The 27,876-nt window shown below is 52.5% G+C and overlaps 1 protein-coding gene across 1 annotated transcript in view; it reads right to left on the reverse strand.

Moving 5' to 3' along the window:
• LOC138671891 (uncharacterized) overlaps positions 1–27,451 on the reverse strand; it is a 71,676-nt gene extending 44,225 nt beyond the window's left edge. Inside the window, exon 1 of the mRNA XM_069760019.1 lies at positions 27,418–27,451. Within this exon, the coding sequence (XP_069616120.1) occupies positions 27,418–27,451 (34 nt within the window). The remainder of the gene's footprint in view (positions 1–27,417) is intronic.
• Positions 27,452–27,876: the final 425 nt, after the last annotated feature.

A 27,876-nucleotide genomic window follows, 5' to 3' on the forward strand; every position in this document is an offset into this window, starting at 1 on the left:
AGTAATTGAGATCAAATAATACAATTTGTATGTAAGGCCACAAGGACAGAGTCCGCTACCCTCTATCCAGGAATGGTATTTTTCTGGTTAACACTGTAAGGGACGTCTGTTCCAACCATTATTTTAATCCGTTTATTATGTACAACACCATGTAGGTACTGGTGTGCTTTAAATTAAGAACTGTAATAATTAAAAAATTCATGTATACCAATTCTAAGGAGTTAGCTACTACTGTTTCACACGAAAAATAAATTACAAACATGAGTGTACTTACTTATTTGTCTCTGTGCCTCACGTGGCTGCTGCTCATAATGTGGGAATAGGGACCCACACACACTCCTCCATGCGGCATCTTTTTGGGCCCTGTTGGCATAGTTGGGATCTCTCTGGTCCCAAATTACTGGCCTTTCTTACACCAAAATTAGGAGCATATCCACATTGATAATGTGAGACATGGTGAATCTCACTCCGTGGAGGCGTGCAGCAGACTTCCGGGTTCACTGTCTGGCATTTTTTTTAGCTAATTAGCATGTCTCAGCTTCCTGATTGAGCTCTTTGGACAATTCCTGACACCTGCCTGAGAGTAGCGTATTTCTCGCAAGTCACACGCATGGTCCGTATGCATTCCGTATTTTGCGCGCCCCATAGACTTTCATTGGCGTATCTTTTGCGCAATACGCTGACAAACGCAGCATGCTGCGATTTTCTACGGCCGTAGAAAGCCGTATAATACGGATGCGTAATATACGGCTGATAGGACCTGCCCCATTGAGAATCATTGGGCCGTGTGTAATGCGTGTTTTACGGACGTATTTTATGCGCTCATACGTCCGTAAAACTCGCTAGTGTGACGCCGGCCTTAAGGACGGACTGGAGGGATGCGAGAGTGTTAGAAGGTAGGCCACAGAGGAGGATGTTGCAGTAGTCCAGGCGGGAGATGATTAGGGCGTGCACAAGCATTTTGGTAGAGTGTGGGTCGAGGAAAGGACGGATTCTGGAAATATTTTTGAGCTGGAGGCGACAGGAGGTGGCGAGAACTTGGATGTGCAGTTTGAAGGACAGGGCAGAGTCAAGGGTTACTCCGAGGCAGCAGATTTTGGGGACAGGGGAAAGAGTGATTTCATTTATTTTGATAGATAGATCAGGTAGGGAAGATATACGAGATGGAGGAAAGATAATTAGTTCAGATTTATCCACATTGAGCTTGAGGAAGCGAGAGGAGAAGGAGGAGGATATGGCTGATAGCCACTCTGGGATTCTGGAGAGCAGAGAGGTGACATCTGGGCCAGAGAGATAGATCTGAGTGTCATCGGCATATACAGGTCCTTCTCAAAAAATTAGCATATAGTGTTAAATTTCATTATTTCCCATAATGTAATGATTACAATTAAACTTTCATATATTATAGATTCATTATCCACCAACTGAAATTTGTCAGGTCTTTTATTGTTTTAATACTGATGATTTTGGCATACAACTCCTGATAACCCAAAAAAACTGTCTCAATAAATTAGCATATCAAGAAAAGGTTCTCTAAACGACCTATTACCCTAATCTTCTGAATCAACTAATTAACTCTAAACACATGCAAAAGATACCTGAGGCTTTTATAAACTCCCTGCCTGGTTCATTACTCAAAACCCCCATCATGGGTAAGGGTACCGTCACACTATAACATTTCGATCGCTACGACGGTACGATTCGTGACGTTCCAGCGATATCGTTACGATATCGCTGTGTCTGACACGCAGCAGCGATCAGGGATCCTGCTGAGAATCGTACGTCGTAGCAGATCGTTTAGAACTTTCTTTCATCGCTGGATCTCCCGCTGTCATCGCTAGATCGGTGTGTGACACCGATCTAGCGATGCGATCCAGCGATGCGTTCGCTTGTAACCAGGGTAAACATCGGGTAACTAAGCGCAGGACCGCGCTTAGTTACCCGATGTTTACCCTGGTTACAAGGGTTAAACTAAAAAAACAAACAGCACATACTTACATTCTGGTGTCCGTCACGTCCCTTGCCGTCTCTGCTTCCCGCACTCACTGACTGCCGGCCGTAAAGTGAAAGCAGAGCACAGCGGCTGTGCTTTCACTTTCACTTTACAGCCGGCAGTCACAGTGCGGGAAGCAGAGACGGCAAGGGACGTGACGGACACCAGATGTAAGTATGTGCTGTTTGTTTTTTTTTAGTTTAACCCTTGTAACCAGGGTAAACATCGGGTAACTAAGCGCGGTCCTGCGCTTAGTTACCCGATGTTTACCCTGGTTACCCAGGGACCTCGGCATCGTTGGTCGCTGGAGAGCTGTCTGTGTGACAGCTCCCCAGCGACCACACTACGATTTACCTACGATCACGGCCAGGTCATATCGCTGGTCGTGATCGTAGGTAAATCGTATAGTGTGACGGTACCCTAAGACCCAGAAAGAAATTATTCAACAAATAGGCTGTTCCCAGAGTGCTGTATCAAGGCACCTCAATGGTAAGTCTGTTGGAAGGAAACAATGTGGCAGAAAACGCTGTACAACGAGAAGAGGAGACCGGACCCTGAGGAAGATTGTGGAGAAGGACCGATTCCAGACCTTGGGGAACCTGAGGAAGCAGTGGACTGAGTCTGGTGTGGAAACATCCAGAGCCACCGTGCGCAGGCGTGTGCAGGAAATGGGCTACAGGTGCCGCATTCCCCAGGTAAAGCCACTTTTGAACCATAAACAGCGGCAGAGGCGCCTGACCTGGGCTACAGAGAAGCAGCACTGGACTGTTGCTAAGTGGTCCCAAGTACTTTTTTCTGATGAAAGCAAATTTTGCATGTCATTCGGAAATCAAGGTGCCAGAGTCTGGAGGAAGACTGGGGAGAAGGAAATGCCAAAATGCCTGAAGTCCAGTGTCAAGTACCCACAGTCAGTGATGGTGTGGGGTGCCATGTCAGCTGCTGGTGTTGGTCCACTGTGTTTCATCAAGGGCAGGGTCAATGTTTTATGGTGATGAAGATTTCATTTTTCAGCACGACCTGGCACCTGCTCACAGTGCCAAAACCACTGGTAAATGGTTTACTGACCATGGTATTACTGTGCTCAATTGGCCTGCCAACTCTCCTGACCTGAACCCCATAGAGAATCTGTGGGATATTGTGAAGAGAAAGTTGAGAGACGCAAGACCCAACACTCTGGATGAGCTTAAGGCGGCTATTGAAGCATCCTGGGCCTCCATAACATCTCAGCAGTGTCACAGGCTGATTGCCTCCATGCCACGCCGCATTGAAGCAGTCATTTCTGCCAAAGGATTCCCGACCAAGTATTGAGTGCATAACTGAACATTATTATTTGATGGTTTTTTTGTTATTAAAAAACACTTTTATTTGATTGGATGGGTGAAATATGCTAATTTATTGAGACAGGTTTTTTGGGTTATCAGGAGTTGTATGCCAAAATCATCAGTATTAAAACAATAAAAGACCTGACAAATTTCAGTTGGTGGATAATGAATCTATAATATATGAAAGTTTAATTGTAATCATTACATTATGGGAAATAATGAAATTTAACACTATATGCTAATTTTTTGAGAAGGACCTGTAGATGGTACTGGAAGCCATAGGACCTTATGAGCTGTCCCAGGCCGAGTGTATAGATTGAGAAGAGTAAGGGTCCTAGGACAGAGCCTTGGGGGACTCCAACAGAGAGAGGGTGGGATAAGGAGGTAGTGTGAGAGTGGGAGACGCTGAATGTGCGGTTGGTAAGGTGTGGGGAGATCCAAGACCCCAAAGGAAGAGAGGATCTATAGTAGGAGGCAGTGGTCAACTGTGTCGAAGGCAGGGGTGCTGATTGGTGGGATGAATAACACTCTTCCATGTTAAAGCCCACAGTCAAGTGACTGACTCAATCCTGTCACCACTAGCGATATACCTGAAAAAAAATCCTTACCACCTGATAGAACGGACAAAAACCTATTTGCTTGACACAAACACCTTCCTACCATACGACAAATAGGCTCTATACCAGTGGATGCACTACTAGTAACCCTAGATGTTAAAGATTTATATACCTCCATTCCCCATCTAGAAGGTATAGTTTCCACACAGACTTCTGTCAGCCACAGATATGGACAGGGATCAAATACAGATGTGCATCGACCTTCTTACACTTGTACTCCCCTCCAATTATTTCTGTTTCCAAGATGAGTTTTTCTTACAGGTACGCGGGACCACGATGGGCTCCAATGTGGCACCTCCTATGCTAATGCCTATATGGCCATCTTTGAAGCAAGTACCATATACATAGTAACATAGTAACATAGTTAGTAAGGCCGAAAAAAGACATTTGTCCATCCAGTTCAGCCTATATTCCATCATAATAAATACCCAGATCTACGTCCTTCTACAGAACCTAATAATTGTATGATACAATATTGTTCTGCTCCAGGAAGACATCCAGGCCTCTCTTGAACCCCTCGACTGAGTTCGCCATCACCACCTCCTCAGGCAAGCAATTCCAGATTCTCACTGCCCTAACAGTAAAGAATCCCCTTCTAGGTTGGTGGAAAAACCTTCTCTCCTCCAGACGCAAAGAATGCCCCCTTGTGCCCGTCACCTTCCTTGGTATAAACAGATCCTCAGCGAGATATTTGTATTGTCCCCTTATATACTTATACATGGTTATTAGATCGCCCCTCAGTCGTCTTTTTTCTAGACTAAATAATCCTAATTTCGCTAATCTATCTGGGTATTGTAGTTCTCCCATCCCCTTTATTAATTTTGTTGCCCTCCTTTGTACTCTCTCTAGTTCCATTATATCCTTCCTGAGCACCGGTGCCCAAAACTGGACACAGTACTCCATGTGCGGTCTAACTAGGGATTTGTACAGAGGCAGTATAATGCTCTCATCATGTGTATCCAGACCTCTTTTAATGCACCCCATTAGGGTTGAGCGAAACGGGTCGAACATTTTCAAAAGTCGTCGACTTTTGGCTAAGTCGGGGTTTCATGAAACCCGATCCGACCCCTGTGCGGGGTCGGCCATGCGGTACGCGACTTTCGCGCCAAAGTCGCGTTTCAATGACGCGAAAAGCGCCATTTCTCAGCCAATGAAGGTAAACGCAGAGTGTGGGCAGCGTGATGACATAGGTCCTGGTCCCCACCATCTTAGAGAAGGGCATTGCAGTGATTGTCTTGCTGTCTGCGACGTCACAGGGGCTATAAAGAGGCGTTCCCGCCGACCGCCATCTTACTGCTGCTGATCTGAGCTTAGGGAGAGGTTGCTGCCGCTTTGTCAGAAGCAGGGATAGCGTTAGGCAGGGTCCATTAACCACAAAACCGCTTGTGCTGCAGCGATTTGCACTGTCCAACACCACCCTCGGTGTGCAGGGACAGTGGAAGTTTTTTTTTTTTTTTTTCCCCTCAGCGCTGTAGCTCATTGGGCTGCCCTAGAAGGCTCCCTGATAGCTGCATTGCTGTGTGTACGCCGCTGTGCAAACCAACTGCTTTTTTCAAAGCACAAATCCTCTTGTTCCTTCCTTTCTGCACAGCTATCTTTTTTGTTTGTCCACACTTTTTATTTCATTTGTGCATCAGTCCACTCCTTATTGCTGCCTGCCATACCTGGCTGAGATTACTGCAGGCAGGGAGATAGTAATTGTAGGACATTCCCTGTTTTTTTTTTTTTTGGTGGGAGATTAAGATTGGCAATTTGGCATTTCTGCTAGAGTGCCATCCCTGTGTGTGCCATCTCTCTCACATAGTGGGCCATAGAAAGCCTTTTCATTTTTCTGTATTTTTTTTTGTGGGGTGTATAAATTCTCCCTGATAAAAATACAGTGGGAGATTAATATTGGCCTTTGGGCTTGTGTGCCAGTCCTGAGTGTGCCATCTCTCTCACAAATAGTGGGCCATAGAAAGCCTATTTTATTTTTTTTTGGGTTTTATAAATTCTCCCTGAAAAAAGGGAGATTAATATTGGCCTCTGGGCTTGTGTGCCAGTTGTGAGCGTGCCATCTGTGCCAGCCCTGAGCGTGCCATCTCTCTCACAAATAGTGGGCCATAGAAAGCCTATTTAATTTTTTTTTTTGGTTTTATAAATTCTCCCTGAAAAAAAGGGAGATTAATATTGGCCTCTGGGGTTGTGTGCCAGTTGTGAGCGTGCCATCTGTGCCAGTCCTGAGCGTGCCATCTCTCTCACAAATAGTGGGCCATAGAAAGCCTATTTAATTTTTTTTTTGTTTTATAAATTTTCCCTGAAAAAAGGGAGATTAATATTGGCCTCTGGGCTTGTGTGCCAGTTGTGAGCGTGCCATCTGTGCCAGTCCTGAGCGTGCCATCTCTCTCACAAATAGTGGGCCATAGAAAGCCTATTTAATTTTTTTTTTGGTTTTATAAATTTTCCCTGAAAAAAGGGAGATTAATATTGGCCTCTGGGCTTGTGTGCCAGTTGTGAGCGTGCCATCTGTGCCAGTCCTGAGCGTGCCATCTCTCTCACAAATAGTGGGCCATAGAAAGCCTATTTAAATATTTTTTTGGTTTTATAAATTCTCCCAGAAAAAAAGGGAGATTAATATTGGCCTCTGGGCTTCTGTGCCAGTCCTGAGCGTGCCATCTGTGCCAGTCCTGAGCGTCCCATCTCTCTCACAAATAGTGGGCCATAGAAAGCCTATTTTTTTTTTTTTGGGGTTTTAGAAATTCTCCCTGAAAAAAAAAGGGAGATTAATATTGGCCTCTGGGCTTCTGTGCCAGTCCTGAGCGTGCCATCTGTGCCAGTCCTGAGCGTCCCATCTCTCTCACAAATAGTGGGCCATAGAAAGCCTATTTTTTTTTTTTTTTGGGTTTTAGAAATTCTCCCTGAAAAAAAAAAGGGAGATTAATATTGCCCTTTGGGCTTGTGTGCCAGTACTAAGCGTTCCATCTCTCTCTCTCTCTCAGTCAGTGGGCCATAGAACGCCTATTTTTGGTTTTATTTGTTTTCTAAATTCTCCCTGAAAAAATCATTTTATTTTATTTGGTTTCTAAATTCTTCCTGATAAAATCATATTTTTTTTATTATTTTTTTTTCTAAAGTCTCCCTGAGAAAAAAAAAAAAAAAAAAAAAAAAAACCAGTGGGAGATTAATATTGGCCTTTCTGCTTGTGTGCCAGTCTTGACTCCTGGGTGCGTCATCTCTCAGTCAGTGGGCCATAGAACGCCTATTTTTGGTTATATTTGTTTTATATATTCTCCCTGAAAAAATCATTTTATTTTATTTGGTTTCTAAATTCTTCCTGATAAAATCATATTTTTTTTATTATTTTTTTTTCTAAAGTCTCCCTGAAAAAAAAAAAAAAAAAAAAAAAAACCAGTGGGAGATTAATATTGGCCTTTCTGCTTGTGTGCCAGTCTTGACTCCTGGGTGCGTCATCTCTCAGTCAGTGGGCCATAGAACGCCTATTTTTGGTTTTATTTGTTTTATAAATTCTCCCTGAAAAAATCATTTTATTTTATTTGGTTTCTAAATTCTTCCTGATAAAATCATATTTTTTTTATTATTTTTTTTTCTAAAGTCTCCCTGAAAAAAAAAAAAAAAAACAACCAAAAAAAACAGTGGGAGATTAATATTGGCCTTTCTGCTTGTGTGCCAGTCTTGACTCCTGGGTGTGCCATCTGTCTCTCTCTCTCTCTCTCTCTCTCCAATTGTGGTCCATAGAAAGCCTATATTTTTTTTCCTTGATTTGGGTTCCAAAATCTACCAGAGAAAATAACTACATCAATCATTGGTAGAAAAATATTGGCCTCTGGGCTTGTGTGCCACTCCTGACTCCTGTGTGCGTCATCTCTCAGTCAGTGGGCCATAGAACGCCTATTTTTGTTTTTATTTGTTTTATAAATTCTCCCTGAAAAAATCATTTTATTTTATTTGGTTTCTAAATTCTTCCTGATAAAATCATATTTTTTTTATAATTTTTTTTTCTAAAGTCTCCCTGAAAAAAAAAAAAAAAAAACAACCAAAAAAAACAGTGGGAGATTAATATTGGCCTTTCTGCTTGTGTGCCAGTCTTGACTCCTGGGTGTGCCATCTCTCTCTCTCTCTCTCTCTCTCCCCATTTGTGGTCCATAGAAAGCCTATATTTTTTTTCCTTGATTTGGGTTCCAAAATCTACCAGAGAAAATAACTACATCAATCATTGGTAGAAAAATATTGGCCTCTGGGCTTGTGTGCCACTCCTGACTTCTGTGTGCGTCATCTCTCACTCAGTGGCCCATAGAAAGCATATAGTTTGTTACATTTGTTTTCTAAATTCTCCCTGCAAAAATCTATTTTTTTTTTTTTTGCGGTTTCTAAAGTGTTCCTGAAAAAATAAAAATAAAAAAAAAATAATAGTGTGACATTAATATTAACATTTGTGCTTCAGTGACAGTCCTGCGTGTGGGGCATCTCTCTAATTTGCAGCCACCAAAAAAAGAGTGTGTAACATTGGGCCTGATTTTCGCTGTGGTCTCACCAACCTGTAAAGGGGTAGCTAAATCATACTGAAGTTATAGCTCACCGTGTGAGTTGTGTGACTGCAACAAATACCGTTAGTTTGGTTACGTTTTTAAAACAATGAGGAAGTCTAGTGGAAGAGGTCGTGGCCGGGGGCGTTCATTGTCAGCTGGTAATGAGGGTAGTGGTAGTGGTGGAGCATCAGGTGGTCGTGGGGAAAAAAATATTGCACCTAAGTCTGGAGCTGTGGAGCCAGGTTCGTCGTCCGGCTACACAAGGCCTCGAACGCTCCCTTTTCTGGGATTAGGAAAACCGCTTTTAAAGCCGGAGCAGCAAGAGCAAGTTTTGGCTTATCTTGCTGACTCAGCCTCTAGCTCTTTTGCCTCCTCTCGTGAAACTGGTAAAAGTAAAAGCAGCGCGTCGTTAGTGGATGTTCACGGTCAGGGACAAGTCACTTCCTTGTCCTCTTCAGCAAAAACAACAACAGAGAAGAATGCAGCAGGCGACACAACGGGTTACTCCATGGAGCTCTTTACACATACCGTCCCTGGCTTAGAAAGTGAAGCAGTTAACAGTCCATGCCCATTACAAATTGAATCTGACATGGAGTGCACTGACGCACAGCCACAGCCAGACTACTATGCTGGTCCTTTGACTCAGACCACAACATTGCCCTCGCAGGGTGCTGATCAAGAATCAGACCCTGATGAGACTATGTTGCCCCATCACGAACGCTATACCACCGAACGACACGGTGACACAGACGAAGTTGCGCAGGAGGTACAAGAAGAGTTATTAGATGACCCAGTTCTTGACCCCGATTGGCAGCCATTGGGGGAACAGGGTGCAGGCGGCAGCAGTTCTGAAGCAGAGGAGGAGGAGGGGCCGCAGCAGGCATCAACATCGCCACAGGTTCCATCTGCCGGGCCCGTATCTTGCCCAAAACGCGTGGCAAAGCCAAAACCTGGTGGAGGACAGCGTGGCCATCCGGTTAAAGCTCAGTCTGCAATGCCTGAAAAGGTATCCGATGCTAGAAAGAGTGCAGTCTGGCATTTTTTTAAACAACATCCAATTGATCAGCGCAAAGTCATCTGTCAAAAATGTTCTACTTCCTTAAGCAGAGGTCAGAATCTGAAAAGTCTCAATACTAGTTGCATGCATAGACATTTAACCACCATGCATTTGAAAGCTTGGACTAACTACCAAACGTCCCTTAAGGTTGTTGCACCCTCGGCCAATGAAGCTAGTCATCAACGCAACATCCCTTCCGGCAGTGTAGGACCACCATTTAGCGCACCACCTGCTGTATCTGTGCAGGTATCTTTGCCAGGCCAAAGCAGTCAGGGTCAGGGAATCACCAGTTTCGTAGTAGGAAACACTGCATCTAGGGCACCGGCGGCAACAATACCATCTCCCACCGTCTCTCAGTCTGCCATGTCCACCGGCACCCCCGCTAGTTCCACGATCTCCAGCTCTCCAGTCCAGCTCACCCTACATGAGACTATGGTTAGAAAAAGGAAATACTTAGCCTCGCATCCGCGTACACAGGGTTTGAACGCCCACATAGCTAGACTAATCTCGTTAGAGATGATGCCCTACCGGTTAGTTGAAAGCGAAGCTTTCAAAGACCTGATGGACTACGCTGTACCACGCTACGAGCTACCCAGTCGACACTTTTTTTCCAGAAAAGCCATCCCAGCCCTCCACCAGCATGTTAAAGAGCGCATCGTCCATGCACTCAGGCAATCTGTGAGCACAAAGGTGCACCTGACAACAGATGCATGGACCAGTAGGCATGGCCAGGGACGTTACGTGTCCATCACGGCACACTGGGTAAATGTGGTGGATTCAGGGTCCACAGGGGACAGCAAGTTTGGGACAGTTCTGCCTAGCCCACGGTCTAGTAAACAGTTGTCTGTAGCCGTTCGCACCCCCTCCTCCTCCTCCTCGTCCTCCTGCAGAAGCAAGAGCTCGTCCACAGACCGCAGTCGCACAAACACTCCATCCGCACCTGCCACAGTTGCACACCAGGTCTCCCATTATGGGGCAGCTACTGGCATACGTCAGCAGGCTGTATTGGCTATGAAGTGTTTGGGCGACAATAGACACACCGCGGAAGTTCTGTCCGAGTTCTTGCAGCAAGAAACGCAGTCGTGGCTGGGCACTGTAGATCTTGAGGCAGGCAAGGTAGTGAGTGATAACGGAAGGAATTTCATGGCTGCCATCTCCCTTTCCCAACTGAAACACATTCCTTGCCTGGCTCACACCTTAAACCTGGTGGTGCAGTGCTTCCTGAAAAGTTATCCGGGGTTATCCGACCTGCTCCTCAAAGTGCGTGGACTTTGCGCACATATCCGCCGTTCGCCTGTACACTCCAGCCGTATGCAGACCTATCAGCGTTCTTTGAACCTTCCCCAGCATCGCCTAATCATAGACGTTGCAACAAGGTGGAACTCAACACTGCACATGCTTCAGAGACTGTGCGAACAGAGGCGGGCTGTAATGTTTTTGTGGGAGGATACACATACACGGGCAGGCAGTAGGATGGCAGACATGGAGTTGTCAGGTGTGCAGTGGTCGAAGATTCAAGACATGTGTCAAGTCCTTCAGTGTTTTGAGGAATGCACACGGCTGGTTAGTGCAGACAACGCCATAATAAGCATGAGCATCCCCCTAATGCGTCTGCTGATGCAAAAATGACGCACATAAAGGATCAGGCGTCTGCACCAGAGGAAGAGGAAAGCCTTGATGACAGTCAGCGATTGTCTGGTCAGGGCAGTGTACATGACGAGGTACCGGGCGAAGAGGAGGTGGAGGATGAGGAGGATGATGGGGATGAGTATATTTTTAATGAGGAAGCTTTCCCGGGGGCACGGGAAATTGGTGGCGTGGCAAGGCCGGGTTCTGGTTTTTTGAGGGACACAAGTGACGTAGATTTGCCTGCAACTGCCCCTCAACCAAGCACAACCGCAGATTTGACAACGGGAACTTTGGCCCACATGGCGGATTATGCCTTGCGTATCCTCAAAAGGGACACACGCATTACAAAAATGATGAACGATGACGATTACTGGTTGGCCTGCCTCCTTGATCCTCGCTATAAAGGCAAATTGCAAAATATTATGCCACATGAGAACTTGGAACTAATATTAGCAACAAAACAATCAACTCTTGTTGACCGTTTGCTTCTGGCATTCCCTGCACACAGCGCCCGTGATCGTTCTCACACGAGCTCCAGGGGCCAGCAGACCAGAGGTGTTAGAGGGGCAGAAATCAGAAGTGGCGTTGGCCAGAGGGGTTTTCTGACCAGGTTGTGGAGTGATTTTTCTATGACCGCAGACAGGACAGGTACTGCAGCATCAATTCAAAGTGACAGGAGACATTTGTCCAGTATGGTTACAAACTATTTTTCATCCCTTATCGACGTTCTCCCTCAACCGTCATTCCCATTTGATTACTGGGCATCCAAATTAGACACCTGGCCAGAATTGGCAGAATATGCATTGCAGGAGCTTGCTTGCCCGGCAGCTAGTGTCCTATCAGAAAGAGTATTCAGTGCTGCAGGTTCAATACTAACAGAAAAAAGGACTCGTCTGGCTACCCAAAATGTAGATGATCTAACCTTCATTAAAATGAACCACAACTGGATTTCAAAATCTTTTGCCCCACCCTGCCCGGCTGACACCTAGCTTTCCTATGAAAAGGTCTTGCCTGTGGACTATTCTGAATGACTTTTCCAATCTCGTAATTTTCTTCACCTGATTGTCCAGCATACGACATGTTTCCACCTCACGAAATGGCCAAACTCCCCACACGGGGCCGTGCTATCGACACTTTGCGCTTGGACCCTTGAGAGTGCTGTTTGTCTGAAGAGGTGGGTGTGGCCGCTTTTGGTCGACGGCACTGCCACTGGGTCCCTCATAGTACAATAAAGTGTCTCTGGCGGTGGTGGTGCGCACCCAACGTCAGACACACCGTTGTAATATGAGGGGCCCTGTGCCTGTACCGCCGGCCACAAGACAGTTCCCCCCCCCCAGCTCAAACAGTGCTCTACCACTAGCAAAATTATCTCTCACAGCTTCACCAATGTGTAGTCTAGGCGCTGACATCCTTCAATGCCTGGCACTGACAATACCATTGTTTTGACATTTTTGTTATGTTAGGCCTTCGAAGCCTGTCTGCGGTCCCTTCTTTCTACAACTACTACACTGACCAGGCCACTGCTGGCCGTGTTACCCTGGAACCAATTTAAAAGTGCCTACAGTCAGCCCAATTTTGTTATGTTAGGCCTTGGAAGCCTGTCTGCGGTCACTCCTTCCACTAGACTTCCACTGACCAGACCACTGCTGCCCGTGTACCCCTGGAACCAATTTAAAAGTGCCTACAGCCAGCCCAAGTTTGTTATGTTAGGCCTTGGAAGCCTGTCTGCGGTCACTCCTTCCACTAGACTTCCACTGACCAGACCACTGCTGCCCATGTACCCCTGGAACCAATTTAAAAGTGCCTACAGCCAGCCCAAGTTTGTTATGTTAGGCCTTGGAAGCCTGTCTGCGGTCACTCCTTCCACTAGACTTCCACTGACCAGACCACTGCTGCCCATGTACCCCTGGAACCAATTTAAAAGTGCCTACAGCCAGCCCAAGTTTGTTATGTTAGGCCTTGGAAGCCTGTCTGCGGTCACTCCTTCCACTAGACTTCCACTGACCAGACCACTGCTGCCCGTGTACCCCTGGAACCAATTTAAAAGTGCCTACAGCCAGCCCAAGTTTGTTATGTTAGGCCTTGGAAGCCTGTCTGCGGTCACTCCTTCCACTAGACTTCCACTGACCAGACCACTGCTGCCCGTGTACCCCTGGAACCAATTTAAAAGTGCCTACAGCCAGCCCAAGTTTGTTATGTTAGGCCTTGGAAGCCTGTCTGCGGTCACTCCTTCCACTAGACTTCCACTGACCAGACCACTGCTGCCCGTGTACCCCTGGAACCAATTTAAAAGTGCCTACAGCCAGCCCAAGTTTGTTATGTTAGGCCTTGGAAGCCTGTCTGCGGTCACTCCTTCCACTAGACTTCCACTGACCAGACCACTGCTGCCCATGTACCCCTGGAACCAATTTAAAAGTGCCTACAGCCAGCCCAAGTTTGTTATGTTAGGCCTTGGAAGCCTGTCTGCGGTCACTCCTTCCACTAGACTTCCACTGACCAGACCACTGCTGCCCGTGTACCCCTGGAACCAATTTAAAAGTGCCTACAGCCAGCCCAAGTTTGTTATGTTAGGCCTTAGAAGCCTGTCTGCGGTCACTCCTTCCACTAGACTTCCACTGACCAGACCACTGCTGCCCGTGTACCCCTGGAACCAATTTAAAAGTGCCTACAGCCAGCCCAAGTTTGTTATGTTAGGCCTTCGAAGCCTGTCTGCGTCCCGTTCTTTCAACTACAACTACACTGACCAGGCCACTGATGGCCGTGTTCCCCTGGAACCAATTTTAACTTGCCTACAGCCAGCCCTATGTTATTATGTTAGGCCTTCGAAGCCTGTCTGCGTCCCGTTCTTTCAACTACAACTACACTGACCAGGCCACTGATGGCCGTGTTCCCCTGGAACCAATTTTAACTTGCCTACAGCCAGCCCAATGTTAGGCCTTTGATGCCTGTCTGCCGTCACTCCTTCCACTAGGCCTCCACTGACCTGTCTATTGCTGCCCGTGTACCCCTTGAACCAACCTAATAAAATATTTTAAAAATTAATTTGATTATAAAAAATAAGATCGTGTTGAGATCTCAAATGCAGACATTTTAACAATCAAAACAAACACACATCAAATATCTGGAACTGTACTACAAAGGTCCAACAGCTACAATTTCTTTCTCCTGCAAGAAGTTAACTGAAAGTTTTTTGGAGTTGTTAACACAGATATGGCATCCACCGAGTGTTGTCCTGTCGCGTCTCCTTTAAATTATTTCCAATAAGATGTTAAACTATTAATTTAATAAAATCAATAATTAAAAAATTAATTGAGTAAGTCAAAAGCACATTGCAAATAAACATTAATTACAAATCAAGAAGCATGGCGCGTCCGAGGGTGAGTAGATACCGAATAAGAATATAATCACCCTCGGACGCGCAATGCTTATTTAAAACAGCCTTCCTTCCTAAGAATCAGCCCTTCCGTGGTGTAAAGAGAGGTTGTGTTACACTCCAAGGTGTTCCCCAGGTTGCCTTTCCTGAGCTTCGATCTTCCGGCTCTCGTTTAGTAGCTGTTGGAAACTACGCTGCATTAGGCCTACTAATTGTGTATGGGTGAAACAGTGGCGCATCTGCGGTCCCTCCTTCCACTAGGCCTCCACTGACCTGTCTACTGCGGCCCGTGTACCCCTTGAACCAACCTAATAAAATATTTTAAAAATTAATTTGATTATAAAAAATAAGATCGTGTTGAGATCTCAAATGCAGACATTTTAACAATCAAAACAAACACACATCAAATATCTGGAACTGTACTACAAAGGTCCAACAGCTACAATTTCTTTCTCCTGCAAGAAGTTAACTGAAAGTTTTTTGGAGTTGTTAACACAGATATGGCATCCACCGAGTGTTGTCCTGTCGCGTCTCCTTTAAATTATTTCCAATAAGATGTTAAACTATTAATTTAATAAAATCAATAATTAAAAAATTAATTGAGTAAGTCAAAAGCACATTGCAAATAAACATTAATTACAAATCAAGAAGCATGGCGCGTCCGAGGGTGAGTAGATACCGAATAAGAATATAATCACCCTCGGACGCGCAATGCTTATTTACAACAGCCTTCCTTCCTAAGAATCAGCCCTTTCGTGGTGTAGAGAGAGGTTGTGTTACACTAAGGTGTTCCCCGGGTTGCCTTTCATGAGCTTCGATCTTCCGGCTCTCGTTTAGTAGTTGGTGGAAACTACGCTGCATTAGGCCTACAAATTTGGTATGGGGTGTAGAGACAGGTTGTGTTACACTCCAAGGTTTTCACCAGGTTGCCTTTCCTGAGCTTCGATCTTCATGCTCTCGTTTAGTAGTTGTAGAAAAGTACGCTGCATTAGGCCTACAAAATGGGTATGGGGTGGAGAGAGATGGTGTGTTACACTCCAAGGTGTTCCCCAGGTTGCCTTTCCTGAGCTTCGATCTTCATGCTCTCGTTTAGTAGGTGTCGGAAAGTAGGCTGCATTAGGCCTAAAAAATGGGGAATGGGGTGGAGAGAGATGGTGTGTTACACTCCAAGGTGTTCCCCAGGTTTCCTTGCCATTGCTTCGGTCTTCCGACTCTCGTTTAGTAGTTGTAGAAAAGTACACTGCATTAGGCCTAAAAAATGGGTATGGGGTGGAGAGAGATGGTGTGTTACACTCCAAGGTGTTCCCCAGGTTGCCTTTCCTGAGCTTCGATCTTCATGCTCTCGTTTAGTAGGTGTCGGAAAGTAGGCTGCATTAGGCCTACAAATTGGGTATGGGGTGGAGAGAGATGGTGTGTTACACTCCAAGGTGTTCCCCAGGTTGCCTTTCCTGAGCTTCTATCTTCAGGCTCTCATTAAATTGTGGTTAAATGGAACAACTGCATTTGGCGTACTAGTTGGTTTGGGGCCTACTATCGGTGTCTGCCACTCCTTGCTGTTCTCCTGGTTTCCTGTCCTGAAATTCCATTTTCAGGCTCTCGTTAAGTAGTTGTTAATGTTAGACTGCATTTGGCCTACTAGTTGGGTTGGGGCCTACTATCGGTGTCTGCCACTCCTTGCTGTTCTCCTCCACTGAACAAAGCTGTGCCGCCTGTTTACTACGGTTGCCAATTTTGAACTGCATTTCGACTACTTACTGATTTGGCCCTACTCTCTGTGTCAGCCTCTCATTCCAGTTGTCCTCCACTGCAATGCCCCCTGGTTATTCCTGTGTTACCAATTTTGAACTGCATTTAGCCCACTTTCTTCTTTGGGCCTATATCTGTGTTTCCACTTCATCGTGCCCATTGCCCAGCCAGTGATAGATGAGTCTGCTGGTACATTGACCCATAACGCAACATTCCCCGTGCACGCTACACAACAACATTGTGACCCTGCTGAAAGTCAGGTTGCTCTTCCCGCATACCATACCACCTTACACGGGGACAAAGAGGAAGGTGCAGATGAAAGTGCAGGTTCCTTCATCAGGTGGGGGGAGGAATACTAGTTGGCGACGTCACTGGCACAGGGCCTCTCATAGTACGCAAAAGTGTTGCTGCCGGTGGGAGGCGCCCCCGCCGTGCAAACACACCGCTGTACTTTGAGGGGCCCTGTGCCAGTGCCAATGCCAACGAGTGGGCCCCCCCTGCTTGCTCAGGTTCACAGCACTTGCAAAGTTGAAATACTTACCTCTCCCTGCTCCACTGCCGTGACGTGGTCCAGATTTCCTGGGCCCACTAATTACTTGAACCAGCCCTACCCCCCACAACTTTAGCCAAATGACCCCCAATTTCAAATGCCTTCCAATTATTATAAGGTAAATTACGTTTGACAAGCTTCATTAAGAAGAATGGATGGTATTGACATTAAAATGTGTACTCTAGGTGTTTTCCTGGCCCCCACTCACTGCCGACTATGCTGCCCCATTGACTTGCATTGGGTTTCGTGTTTCGGTCGATCCCGACTTTACGTCATAATCGGCCGATTTCACTCGACCCGACTTTGGACATAGTCGGGTTTCGCAAAACCCGGCTCGACTCTAAAAAGGTCAAGGTCGCTCAACTCTACACCCCATGATCCTGTTTGCCTTGGCAGCTGCTGCCTGGCACTGGCTGCTCCAGGTAAGTTTATCATTAACTAGGATCCCCAAGTCCTTCTCCCTGTCAGATTTACCCAGTGGTTTCCCGTTCAGTGTGTAATGGTGATATTGATTCCCTCTTCCCATGTGTATAACCTTACATTTATCATTGTTAAACCTCATCTGCCACCTTTCAGCCCAAGTTTCCAACTTATCCAGATCCATCTGTAGCAGAATACTATCTTCTCTTGTATTAACTGCTTTACATAGTTTTGTATCATCTGCAAATATCGATATTTTACTGTGTAAACCTTCTACCAGATCATTAATGAATATGTTGAAGAGAACAGGTCCCAATACTGACCCCTGCGGTACCCCACTGGTCACAGCGACCCAGTTAGAGACTATACCATTTATAACCACCCTCTGCTTTCTATCACTAAGCCAGTTACTAACCCATTTACACACATTTTCCCCCAGACCAAGCATTCTCATTTTGTGTACCAACCTCTTGTGCGGCACGGTATCAAACGCTTTGGAAAAATCGAGATATACCACGTCCAATGACTCACCGTGGTCCAGTCTATAGCTTACCTCTTCATAAAAACTGATTAGATTGGTTTGACAGGAGCGATTCCTCATAAACCCATGCTGATATGGAGTTAAACAGTTATTCTCATTGAGATAATCCAGAATAACATCCCTCAGAAACCCTTCAAATATTTTACCAACAATAGAGGTTAGACTTACTGGCCTATAATTTCCAGGTTCACTTTTAGAGCCCTTTTTGAATATTGGCACCACATTTGCTATGCGCCAGTCCTGCGGAACAGACCGTGTCGCTATAGAGTCACTAAAAATAAGAAATAATGGTTTATCTATTACATTACTTAGTTCTCTTAGTACTCGTGGGTGTATGCCATCCGGACCCGGAGATTTATCTATTTTAATCTTATTTAGCCGGTTTCGCACCTCTTCTTGGGTTAGATTGGTGACCCTTAATATAGGGTTTTCATTGTTTCTTGGGATTTCACCTAGCATTTCATTTTCCACCGTGAATACCGTGGAGAAGAAGGTGTTTAATATGTTAGCTTTTTCCTCGTATACAATATATTGTATACAACAATGATCTATTTTGCAACAACGTTATTATATGGAAATGCTATATAGACGATGTTTTTTTGCATCTGGGGGGCCCATTGGAGTCCCTTTTGCAGTTTCTTGACTTCCTTACTTGCTCCTGGCCGGGGATTGGATTCACCATGGGACACAACCTATGGCGTGTTAATTTTCTAGACACCATGGTAATCAAAGATTCTGAAGGCACCCTCTGTACAGATCTCTACACTAAACGAACTGACCGGAACAGCATTCTCCATTTCCAAAGCCTACACCCCCCTCTACAAAAAAGTCCGTTCCCAGGTCACAATTTCACAGGGTACAACGCATCGTTACAGACCCTACTATTAGAGACCAGCGCCTGGGTGAAATGACTGACAAATTCCTTACAAGGGGCTACCCACCTACCCTGTTGAATGAATCCAGGGCTCTCACCAGCAATATACAACGGAATACCACTAAGGCTGTGTGCACACGTTGCTGTTTTTTCGCGTTTTTTCTGATAAAAACACTATAAAACCGCAAAAAAAAAAAAAACGCATACAAGAAGCATCCCATCATTTAGAATGAATTCCGCATGTTTTGTGCACATGATGCGTTTTTTTCCGTGAAAAAAAAACGCATCACGGTAAAAAAAAAAACCGCAGCATGTTCATTAATTTTGCGGATTTCCCACTACAAAATGCATTGGGAAATGTCCGGAAAAAAAACGCATCAAAAACGCATGCAGATGTCTTGCAGAAAATTTCAGGTTTTTCTCAGGAATTTTCTGCGAGAAATCCTGAACGTGTGCACATAGCCTAAATGTATTCCGTTTGTGCATACATTCCACCCCTTCACATATATTATCCATAAAGCTATATGCAGGAACTGGTCACTTCTATCTACCGCTCACCCTGACGTCCCACAGTTCAGACAACCCTTTTTCCCATGTATTAACCCCTTCATGACCCAGCCTATTTTGACCTTAAAGACCTGGCCGTTTTTTGCAATTCTGACCAGTGTCCCTTTATGAGGTAATAACTCGGGAACGCTTCAACGGATCCTAGCGGTTCTGAGACTGGTTTTTAATGACATATTGGGCTTCATGTTAGTGGTAAATTTAAATCGATAATTTTTGCGTTTTTGTGAAAAAAATGGAAATTTGGCAAAAATTTTGAAAATTTCGCAATTTTCTAATTGTTAAACGATAACAGCAGTAGTCAGCGCCCCTCCCCCCCTCCAGCAGTAGTCAGCGCCCCTCCCCCCTCCAGCAGTAGTCAGCGCCCCTCCCCCCTCCAGCAGTAGTCAGCGCCCCTCCCCCCCCTCCAGCAGTAGTCAGCGCCCCTCCCCCCCTCCAGCAGTAGTCAGCGCCCCTCCCCCCTCCAGCAGTAGTCAGCGCCCCTCCCCCCCATCCAGCAGTAGTCAGCGCCCCTCCCCCCCTCCAGCAGTAGTCAGCGCCCCTCCCCCCTCCAGCAGTAGTCAGCGCCCCTCCCCCCTCCAGCAGTAGTCAGCGCCCCTCCCCCCTCCAGCAGTAGTCAGCGCCCCTCCCCCCCATCCAGCAGTAGTCAGCGCCCCTCCCCCCCTCCAGCAGTAGTCAGCGCCCCTCCCCCCCTCCAGCAGTAGTCAGCGCCCCTCCCCCCTCCAGCAGTAGTCAGCGCCCCTCCCCCCCATCCAGCAGTAGTCAGCGCCCCTCCCCCCCTCCAGCAGTAGTCAGCGCCCCTCCCCCCCTCCAGCAGTAGTCAGCGCCCCTCCCCCCCTCCAGCAGTAGTCCGCGCCCCTCCCCCCCTCCAGCAGTAGTCAGCGCCCCTCCCCCCTCCAGCAGTAGTCAGCGCCCCTCCCCCCCTCCAGCAGTAGTCAGCGCCCCTCCCCCTCCAGCAGTAGTCAGCGCCCCTCCCCCCTCCAGCAGTAGTCAGCGCCCCTCCCCCCTCCAGCAGTAGTCAGCGCCCCTCCCCCCTCCAGCAGTAGTCAGCGCCCCTCCCCCCCTCCAGCAGTAGTCAGCGCCCCTCCCCCCTCCAGCAGTAGTCAGCGCCCCTCCCCCCATCCAGCAGTAGTCAGCGCCCCTCCCCCCTCCAGCAGTAGTCAGCGCCCCTCCCCCCCTCCAGCAGTAGTCAGCGCCCCTCCCCCCTCCAGCAGTAGTCAGCGCCCCTCCCCCCCATCCAGCAGTAGTCAGCGCCCCTCCCCCCCTCCAGCAGTAGTCAGCGCCCCTCCCCCCTCCAGCAGTTGCTGTAGTCAGCGCCCCTCCCCCCCTCCAGCAGTTGCTGTAGTCAGCGCCCCTCCCCCCCATCCAGCAGTAGTCAGCGCCCCTCCCCCCCTCCAGCAGTAGTCAGCGCCCCTCCCCCCATCCAGCAGTAGTCAGCGCCCCTCCCCCCCATCCAGCAGTAGTCAGCGCCCCTCCCCCCTCCAGCAGTTGCTGTAGTCAGCGCCCCTCCCCCCCATCCAGCAGTAGTCAGCGCCCCTCCCCCCCATCCAGCAGTAGTCAGCGCCCCTCCCCCCCATCCAGCAGTAGTCAGCGCCCCTCCCCCCCATCCAGCAGTAGTCAGCGCCCCTCCCCCCCATCCAGCAGTAGTCAGCGCCCCTCCCCCCCATCCAGCAGTAGTCAGCGCCCCTCCCCCCCATCCAGCAGTAGTCAGCGCCCCTCCCCCCCATCCAGCAGTAGTCAGCGCCCCTCCCCCCCATCCAGCAGTAGTCAGCGCCCCTCCCCCCCATCCAGCAGTAGTCAGCGCCCCTCCCCCCCATCCAGCAGTAGTCAGCGCCCCTCCCCCCCTCCAGCAGTAGTCAGCGCCCCTCCCCCCTCCAGCAGTTGCTGTAGTCAGCGCCCCTCCCCCCCTCCAGCAGTAGTCAGCGCCCCTCCCCCCCTCCAGCAGTAGTCAGCGCCCCTCCCCCCCTCCAGCAGTTGCTGTAGTCAGCGCCCCTCCCCCCCTCCAGCAGTAGTCAGCGCCCCTCCCCCCTCCAGCAGTAGTCAGCGCCCCTCCCCCCTCCAGCAGTAGTCAGCGCCCCTCCCACCCTCCAGCAGTAGTCAGCGCCCCTCCCCCCTCCAGCAGTAGTCAGCGCCCCTCCCCCCCTCCAGCAGTTGCTGTAGTCAGCGCCCCTCCCCCCTCCAGCAGTTGCTGTAGTCAGCGCCCCTCCCCCCTCCAGCAGTAGTCAGCGCCCCTCCCCCCCTCCAGCAGTAGTCAGCGCCCCTCCCCCCCTCCAGCAGTAGTCAGCGCCCCTCCCCCCTCCAGCAGTAGTCAGCGCCCCTCCCCCCCTCCAGCAGTAGTCAGCGCCCCTCCCCCCATCCAGTAGTCAGCGCCCCTCCCCCCATCCAGTAGTCAGCGCTCCTCCCCCCCTCCAGCAGTAGTCAGCGCCCCTCCCCCCCATCCAGCAGTAGTCAGCGCCCCTCCCCCCATCCAGCAGTAGTCAGCGCCCCTCCCCCCCATCCAGCAGTAGTCAGCGCCCCTCCCCCCCATCCAGCAGTAGTCAGCGCCCCTCCCCCCCATCCAGCAGTAGTCAGCGCCCCTCCCCCCATCCAGCAGTAGTCAGCGCCCCTCCCCCCCATCCAGCAGTAGTCAGCGCCCCTCCCCCCATCCAGCAGTAGTCAGCGCCCCTCCCCCCCTCCAGCAGTAGTCAGCGCCCCTCCCCCCTCCAGCAGTAGTCAGCGCCCCTCCCCCCCTCCAGCAGTAGTCAGCGCCCCTCCCCCCCTCCAGCAGTTGCTGTAGTCAGCGCCCCTCCCCCCTCCAGCAGTAGTCAGCGCCCCTCCCCCCCTCCAGCAGTAGTCAGCGCCCCTCCCCCCCATCCAGCAGTTGCTGTAGTCAGCGCCCCTCCCCCCCATCCAGCAGTAGTCAGCGCCCCTCCCCCCCATCCAGCAGTAGTCAGCGCCTCTCCCCCGCTCCAGCAGTTGCTGTAGTCAGCACCCCTCCCCCCCATCCAGCAGTAGTCAGCGCCCCTCCCCCCTCCAGCAGTAGTCAGCGCCCCTCCCCCCCATCCAGCAGTAGTCAGCGCCCCTCCCCCCCATCCAGCAGTAGTCAGCGCCCCTCCCCCCCATCCAGCAGTAGTCAGCGCCCCTCCCCCCATCCAGCAGTAGTCAGCGCCCCTCCCCCCCATCCAGCAGTAGTCAGCGCCCCTCCCCCCTCCAGCAGTAGTCAGCGCCCCTCCCCCCCATCCAGCAGTAGTCAGCGCCCCTCCCCCCCATCCAGCAGTTGCTGTAGTCAGCGCCCCTCCCCCCTCCAGCAGTTGCTGTAGTCAGCGCCCCTCCCCCCCATCCAGCAGTAGTCAGCGCCCCTCCCCCCCTCCAGCAGTAGTCAGCGCCCCTACCCCCCATCCAGCAGTAGTCAGCGCCCCTACCCCCCATCCAGCAGTAGTCAGCGCCCCTCCCCCCCATCCAGCAGTAGTCAGCGCCCGTCTCCCCCATCCAGCAGTAGTCAGCGCCCCTCTCCCCCATCCAGCAGTAGTCAGCGCCCCTCCCCCCCATCCAGCAGTAGTCAGCGCCCGTCTCCCCCATCCAGCAGTAGTCAGCGCCCCTCTCCCCCATCCAGCAGTAGTCAGCGCCCCTCCCCCCCCATCCAGCAGTAGTCAGCGCCCGTCTCCCCCATCCAGCAGTAGTCAGCGCCCCTCTCCCCCATCCAGCAGTAGTCAGCGCCCCTCCCCCCCATCCAGCAGTAGTCAGCGCCCCTCCCCCCCATCCAGCAGTAGTCAGCGCCCGTCTCCCCCATCCAGCAGTAGTCAGCGCCCCTCCCCCCCATCCAGCAGTAGTCAGCGCCCGTCTCCCCCATCCAGCAGTAGTCAGCGCCCCTCTCCCCCATCCAGCAGTAGTTAGCGCCCGTCTCCCCCATCCAGCAGTAGTCAGCGCCCCTCTCCCCCATCCAGCAGTAGTCAGCGCCCCTCCCCCCCATCCAGCAGTAGTCAGCGCCCCTCCCCCCCATCCAGCAGTAGTCAGCACCCGTCTCCCCCATCCAGCAGTAGTCAGCGCCCCTCCCCCCCATCCAGCAGTAGTCAGCGCCCGTCTCCCCCATCCAGCAGTAGTCAGCGCCCCTCTCCCCCATCCAGCAGTAGTCAGCGCCCCTCCCCCCCATCCAGCAGTAGTCAGCGCCCCTCTCCCCCATCCAGCAGTAGTCAGCGCCCCTCTCCCCCATCCAGCAGTAGTCAGCGCCCCTCTCCCCCATCCAGCAGTAGTCAGCGCCCCTCCCCCCCATCCAGCAGTAGTCAGCGCCCCTCCCCCCCTCCAGCAGTAGTCAGCGCCCCTCCCCCCCTCCAGCAGTAGTCAGCGCCCCTCCCCCCCTCCAGCAGTAGTCCGCGCCCCTCCCCCCCTCCAGCAGTAGTCAGCGCCCCTCCCCCCTCCAGCAGTAGTCAGCGCCCCTCCCCCCTCCAGCAGTAGTCAGCGCCCCTCCCCCTCCAGCAGTAGTCAGCGCCCCTCCCCCCTCCAGCAGTAGTCAGCGCCCCTCCCCCCTCCAGCAGTAGTCAGCGCCCCTCCCCCCTCCAGCAGTAGTCAGCGCCCCTCCCCCCCTCCAGCAGTAGTCAGCGCCCCTCCCCCCCTCCAGCAGTAGTCAGCGCCCCTCCCCCCATCCAGCAGTAGTCAGCGCCCCTCCCCCCTCCAGCAGTAGTCAGCGCCCCTCCCCCCCTCCAGCAGTAGTCAGCGCCCCTCCCCCCTCCAGCAGTAGTCAGCGCCCCTCCCCCCCATCCAGCAGTAGTCAGCGCCCCTCCCCCCCTCCAGCAGTAGTCAGCGCCCCTCCCCCCTCCAGCAGTTGCTGTAGTCAGCGCCCCTCCCCCCCTCCAGCAGTTGCTGTAGTCAGCGCCCCTCCCCCCCATCCAGCAGTAGTCAGCGCCCCTCCCCCCCTCCAGCAGTAGTCAGCGCCCCTCCCCCCATCCAGCAGTAGTCAGCGCCCCTCCCCCCCATCCAGCAGTAGTCAGCGCCCCTCCCCCCTCCAGCAGTTGCTGTAGTCAGCGCCCCTCCCCCCCATCCAGCAGTAGTCAGCGCCCCTCCCCCCCATCCAGCAGTAGTCAGCGCCCCTCCCCCCCATCCAGCAGTAGTCAGCGCCCCTCCCCCCCATCCAGCAGTAGTCAGCGCCCCTCCCCCCCATCCAGCAGTAGTCAGCGCCCCTCCCCCCCATCCAGCAGTAGTCAGCGCCCCTCCCCCCCATCCAGCAGTAGTCAGCGCCCCTCCCCCCCATCCAGCAGTAGTCAGCGCCCCTCCCCCCCATCCAGCAGTACTCAGCGCCCCTCCCCCCCATCCAGCAGTAGTCAGCGCCCCTCCCCCCCATCCAGCAGTAGTCAGCGCCCCTCCCCCCCTCCAGCAGTAGTCAGCGCCCCTCCCCCCTCCAGCAGTTGCTGTAGTCAGCGCCCCTCCCCCCCTCCAGCAGTAGTCAGCGCCCCTCCCCCCCTCCAGCAGTAGTCAGCGCCCCTCCCCCCCTCCAGCAGTTGCTGTAGTCAGCGCCCCTCCCCCCCTCCAGCAGTAGTCAGCGCCCCTCCCCCCTCCAGCAGTAGTCAGCGCCCCTCCCACCCTCCAGCAGTAGTCAGCGCCCCTCCCCCCTCCAGCAGTAGTCAGCGCCCCTCCCCCCCTCCAGCAGTTGCTGTAGTCAGCGCCCCTCCCCCCTCCAGCAGTTGCTGTAGTCAGCGCCCCTCCCCCCTCCAGCAGTAGTCAGCGCCCCTCCCCCCCTCCAGCAGTAGTCAGCGCCCCTCCCCCCCTCCAGCAGTAGTCAGCGCCCCTCCCCCCTCCAGCAGTAGTCAGCGCCCCTCCCCCCCTCCAGCAGTAGTCAGCGCCCCTCCCCCCATCCAGTAGTCAGCGCCCCTCCCCCCATCCAGTAGTCAGCGCTCCTCCCCCCCTCCAGCAGTAGTCAGCGCCCCTCCCCCCCATCCAGCAGTAGTCAGCGCCCCTCCCCCCATCCAGCAGTAGTCAGCGCCCCTCCCCCCCATCCAGCAGTAGTCAGCGCCCCTCCCCCCCATCCAGCAGTAGTCAGCGCCCCTCCCCCCCATCCAGCAGTAGTCAGCGCCCCTCCCCCCATCCAGCAGTAGTCAGCGCCCCTCCCCCCCATCCAGCAGTAGTCAGCGCCCCTCCCCCCATCCAGCAGTAGTCAGCGCCCCTCCCCCCCTCCAGCAGTAGTCAGCGCCCCTCCCCCCTCCAGCAGTAGTCAGCGCCCCTCCCCCCCTCCAGCAGTAGTCAGCGCCCCTCCCCCCCTCCAGCAGTTGCTGTAGTCAGCGCCCCTCCCCCCTCCAGCAGTAGTCAGCGCCCCTCCCCCCCTCCAGCAGTAGTCAGCGCCCCTCCCCCCCATCCAGCAGTTGCTGTAGTCAGCGCCCCTCCCCCCCATCCAGCAGTAGTCAGCGCCCCTCCCCCCCATCCAGCAGTAGTCAGCGCCCCTCCCCCCCATCCAGCAGTAGTCAGCGCCCCTCCCCCCATCCAGCAGTAGTCAGCGCCCCTCCCCCCCATCCAGCAGTAGTCAGCGCCCCTCCCCCCTCCAGCAGTAGTCAGCGCCCCTCCCCCCCATCCAGCAGTAGTCAGCGCCCCTCCCCCCCATCCAGCAGTTGCTGTAGTCAGCGCCCCTCCCCCCCTCCAGCAGTTGCTGTAGTCAGCGCCCCTCCCCCCCATCCAGCAGTAGTCAGCGCCCCTCCCCCCCTCCAGCAGTAGTCAGCGCCCCTACCCCCCATCCAGCAGTAGTCAGCGCCCCTACCCCCCATCCAGCAGTAGTCAGCGCCCCTCCCCCCCATCCAGCAGTAGTCAGCGCCCGTCTCCCCCATCCAGCAGTAGTCAGCGCCCCTCTCCCCCATCCAGCAGTAGTCAGCGCCCCTCCCCCCCATCCAGCAGTAGTCAGCGCCCGTCTCCCCCATCCAGCAGTAGTCAGCGCCCCTCTCCCCCATCCAGCAGTAGTCAGCGCCCCTCCCCCCCATCCAGCAGTAGTCAGCGCCCGTCTCCCCCATCCAGCAGTAGTCAGCGCCCCTCTCCCCCATCCAGCAGTAGTCAGCGCCCCTCCCCCCCATCCAGCAGTAGTCAGCGCCCGTCTCCCCCATCCAGCAGTAGTCAGCGCCCCTCTCCCCCATCCAGCAGTAGTCAGCGCCCCTCCCCCCCATCCAGCAGTAGTCAGCGCCCCTCCCCCCCATCCAGCAGTAGTCAGCGCCCGTCTCCCCCATCCAGCAGTAGTCAGCGCCCCTCCCCCCCATCCAGCAGTAGTCAGCGCCCGTCTCCCCCATCCAGCAGTAGTCAGCGCCCCTCTCCCCCATCCAGCAGTAGTCAGCGCCCGTCTCCCCCATCCAGCAGTAGTCAGCGCCCCTCTCCCCCATCCAGCAGTAGTCAGCGCCCCTCCCCCCCATCCAGCAGTAGTCAGCGCCCCTCCCCCCCATCCAGCAGTAGTCAGCGCCCGTCTCCCCCATCCAGCAGTAGTCAGCGCCCCTCCCCCCCATCCAGCAGTAGTCAGCGCCCGTCTCCCCCATCCAGCAGTAGTCAGCGCCCCTCTCCCCCATCCAGCAGTAGTCAGCGCCCCTCCCCTCCATCCAGCAGTAGTCAGCGCCCCTCCCCCCATCCAGCAGTAGTCAGATCCCCTCCCCCCCATCCAGCAGTAGTCAGCGCCCCTCCCCCCCATCCAGCAGTAGTCAGCGCCCGTCTCCCCCATCCAGCAGTAGTCAGCGCCCCTCCCCCCCATCCAGCAGTAGTCAGCGCCCCTCCCCCCCATCCAGCAGTAGTCAGCGCCCCTCTCCCCCATCCAGCAGTAGTCAGCGCCCCTCCCCTCCATCCAGCAGTAGTCAGCGCCCCTCCCCCCCATCCAGCAGTAGTCAGATCCCCTCCCCCCCATCCAGCAGTAGTCAGCGCCCCTCCCCCCCATCCAGCAGTAGTCAGCGCCCCTCCCCCCCATCCAGCAGTAGTCAGCGCCCGTCTCCCCCATCCAGCAGTAGTCAGCGCCCCTCCCCCCCATCCAGCAGTAGTCAGCGCCCGTCTCCCCCATCCAGCAGTAGTCAGCGCCCCTCCCCTCCATCCAGCAGTAGTCAGCGCCCCTCCCCCCCATCCAGCAGTAGTCAGCGCCCCTCCCCCCCATCCAGCAGTAGTCAGCGCCCCTCCCCCCCATCCAGCAGTAGTCAGATCACCCCCCCCCCCCCCGGCAGAAATCCGTGGCCCCTACAGAGCGCCGGTCACCGCCATAGATGACAGTAGGGAGGGGGCCTGTACCTGGGAACAGCAGGGTCTGTTGCGCAGCCGCCATCATCGCACGGGAGTCAGAGGCTGAGGAGGCGTGACGTCAGTGTGTACGGCCTGGTATAGTGGAGGAGGAGCCTGAGCAGCAGCAGCCCCGCCCCCTTACCTTTATGGTCTCGCTCTCCGTGTTGTTCTCCCGCTCCAGTTTCGCTTTACTTCTCGGTTCTTCGGCTATTGGACACCAGACTCCTCCCTTATCCCCGCCCTGTACAAGCGGCTTCCCGTGGGGGGATGGGAACCGAGCAAACCGGGCCACAGCGGTCGGCGACATCGTTTTCTAGAACACTGCGCAGCGTCGGCAGTCACCTTCTGGAAAGACGGTAGCAACGTCCGGAGACAGGAACTACGTAACGTGCTGAGGGCGGAGACGCGTTACCATGGTGACTGGAGGCAGGCTCCTGCGCTCGCTCCTCCCAGTCACTAGAGGGCAGT

The sequence above is a fragment of the Ranitomeya imitator genome, chromosome 3 (assembly GCF_032444005.1).
Source record: "Ranitomeya imitator isolate aRanImi1 chromosome 3, aRanImi1.pri, whole genome shotgun sequence".
Taxonomy (NCBI): domain Eukaryota; kingdom Metazoa; phylum Chordata; class Amphibia; order Anura; family Dendrobatidae; genus Ranitomeya; species Ranitomeya imitator.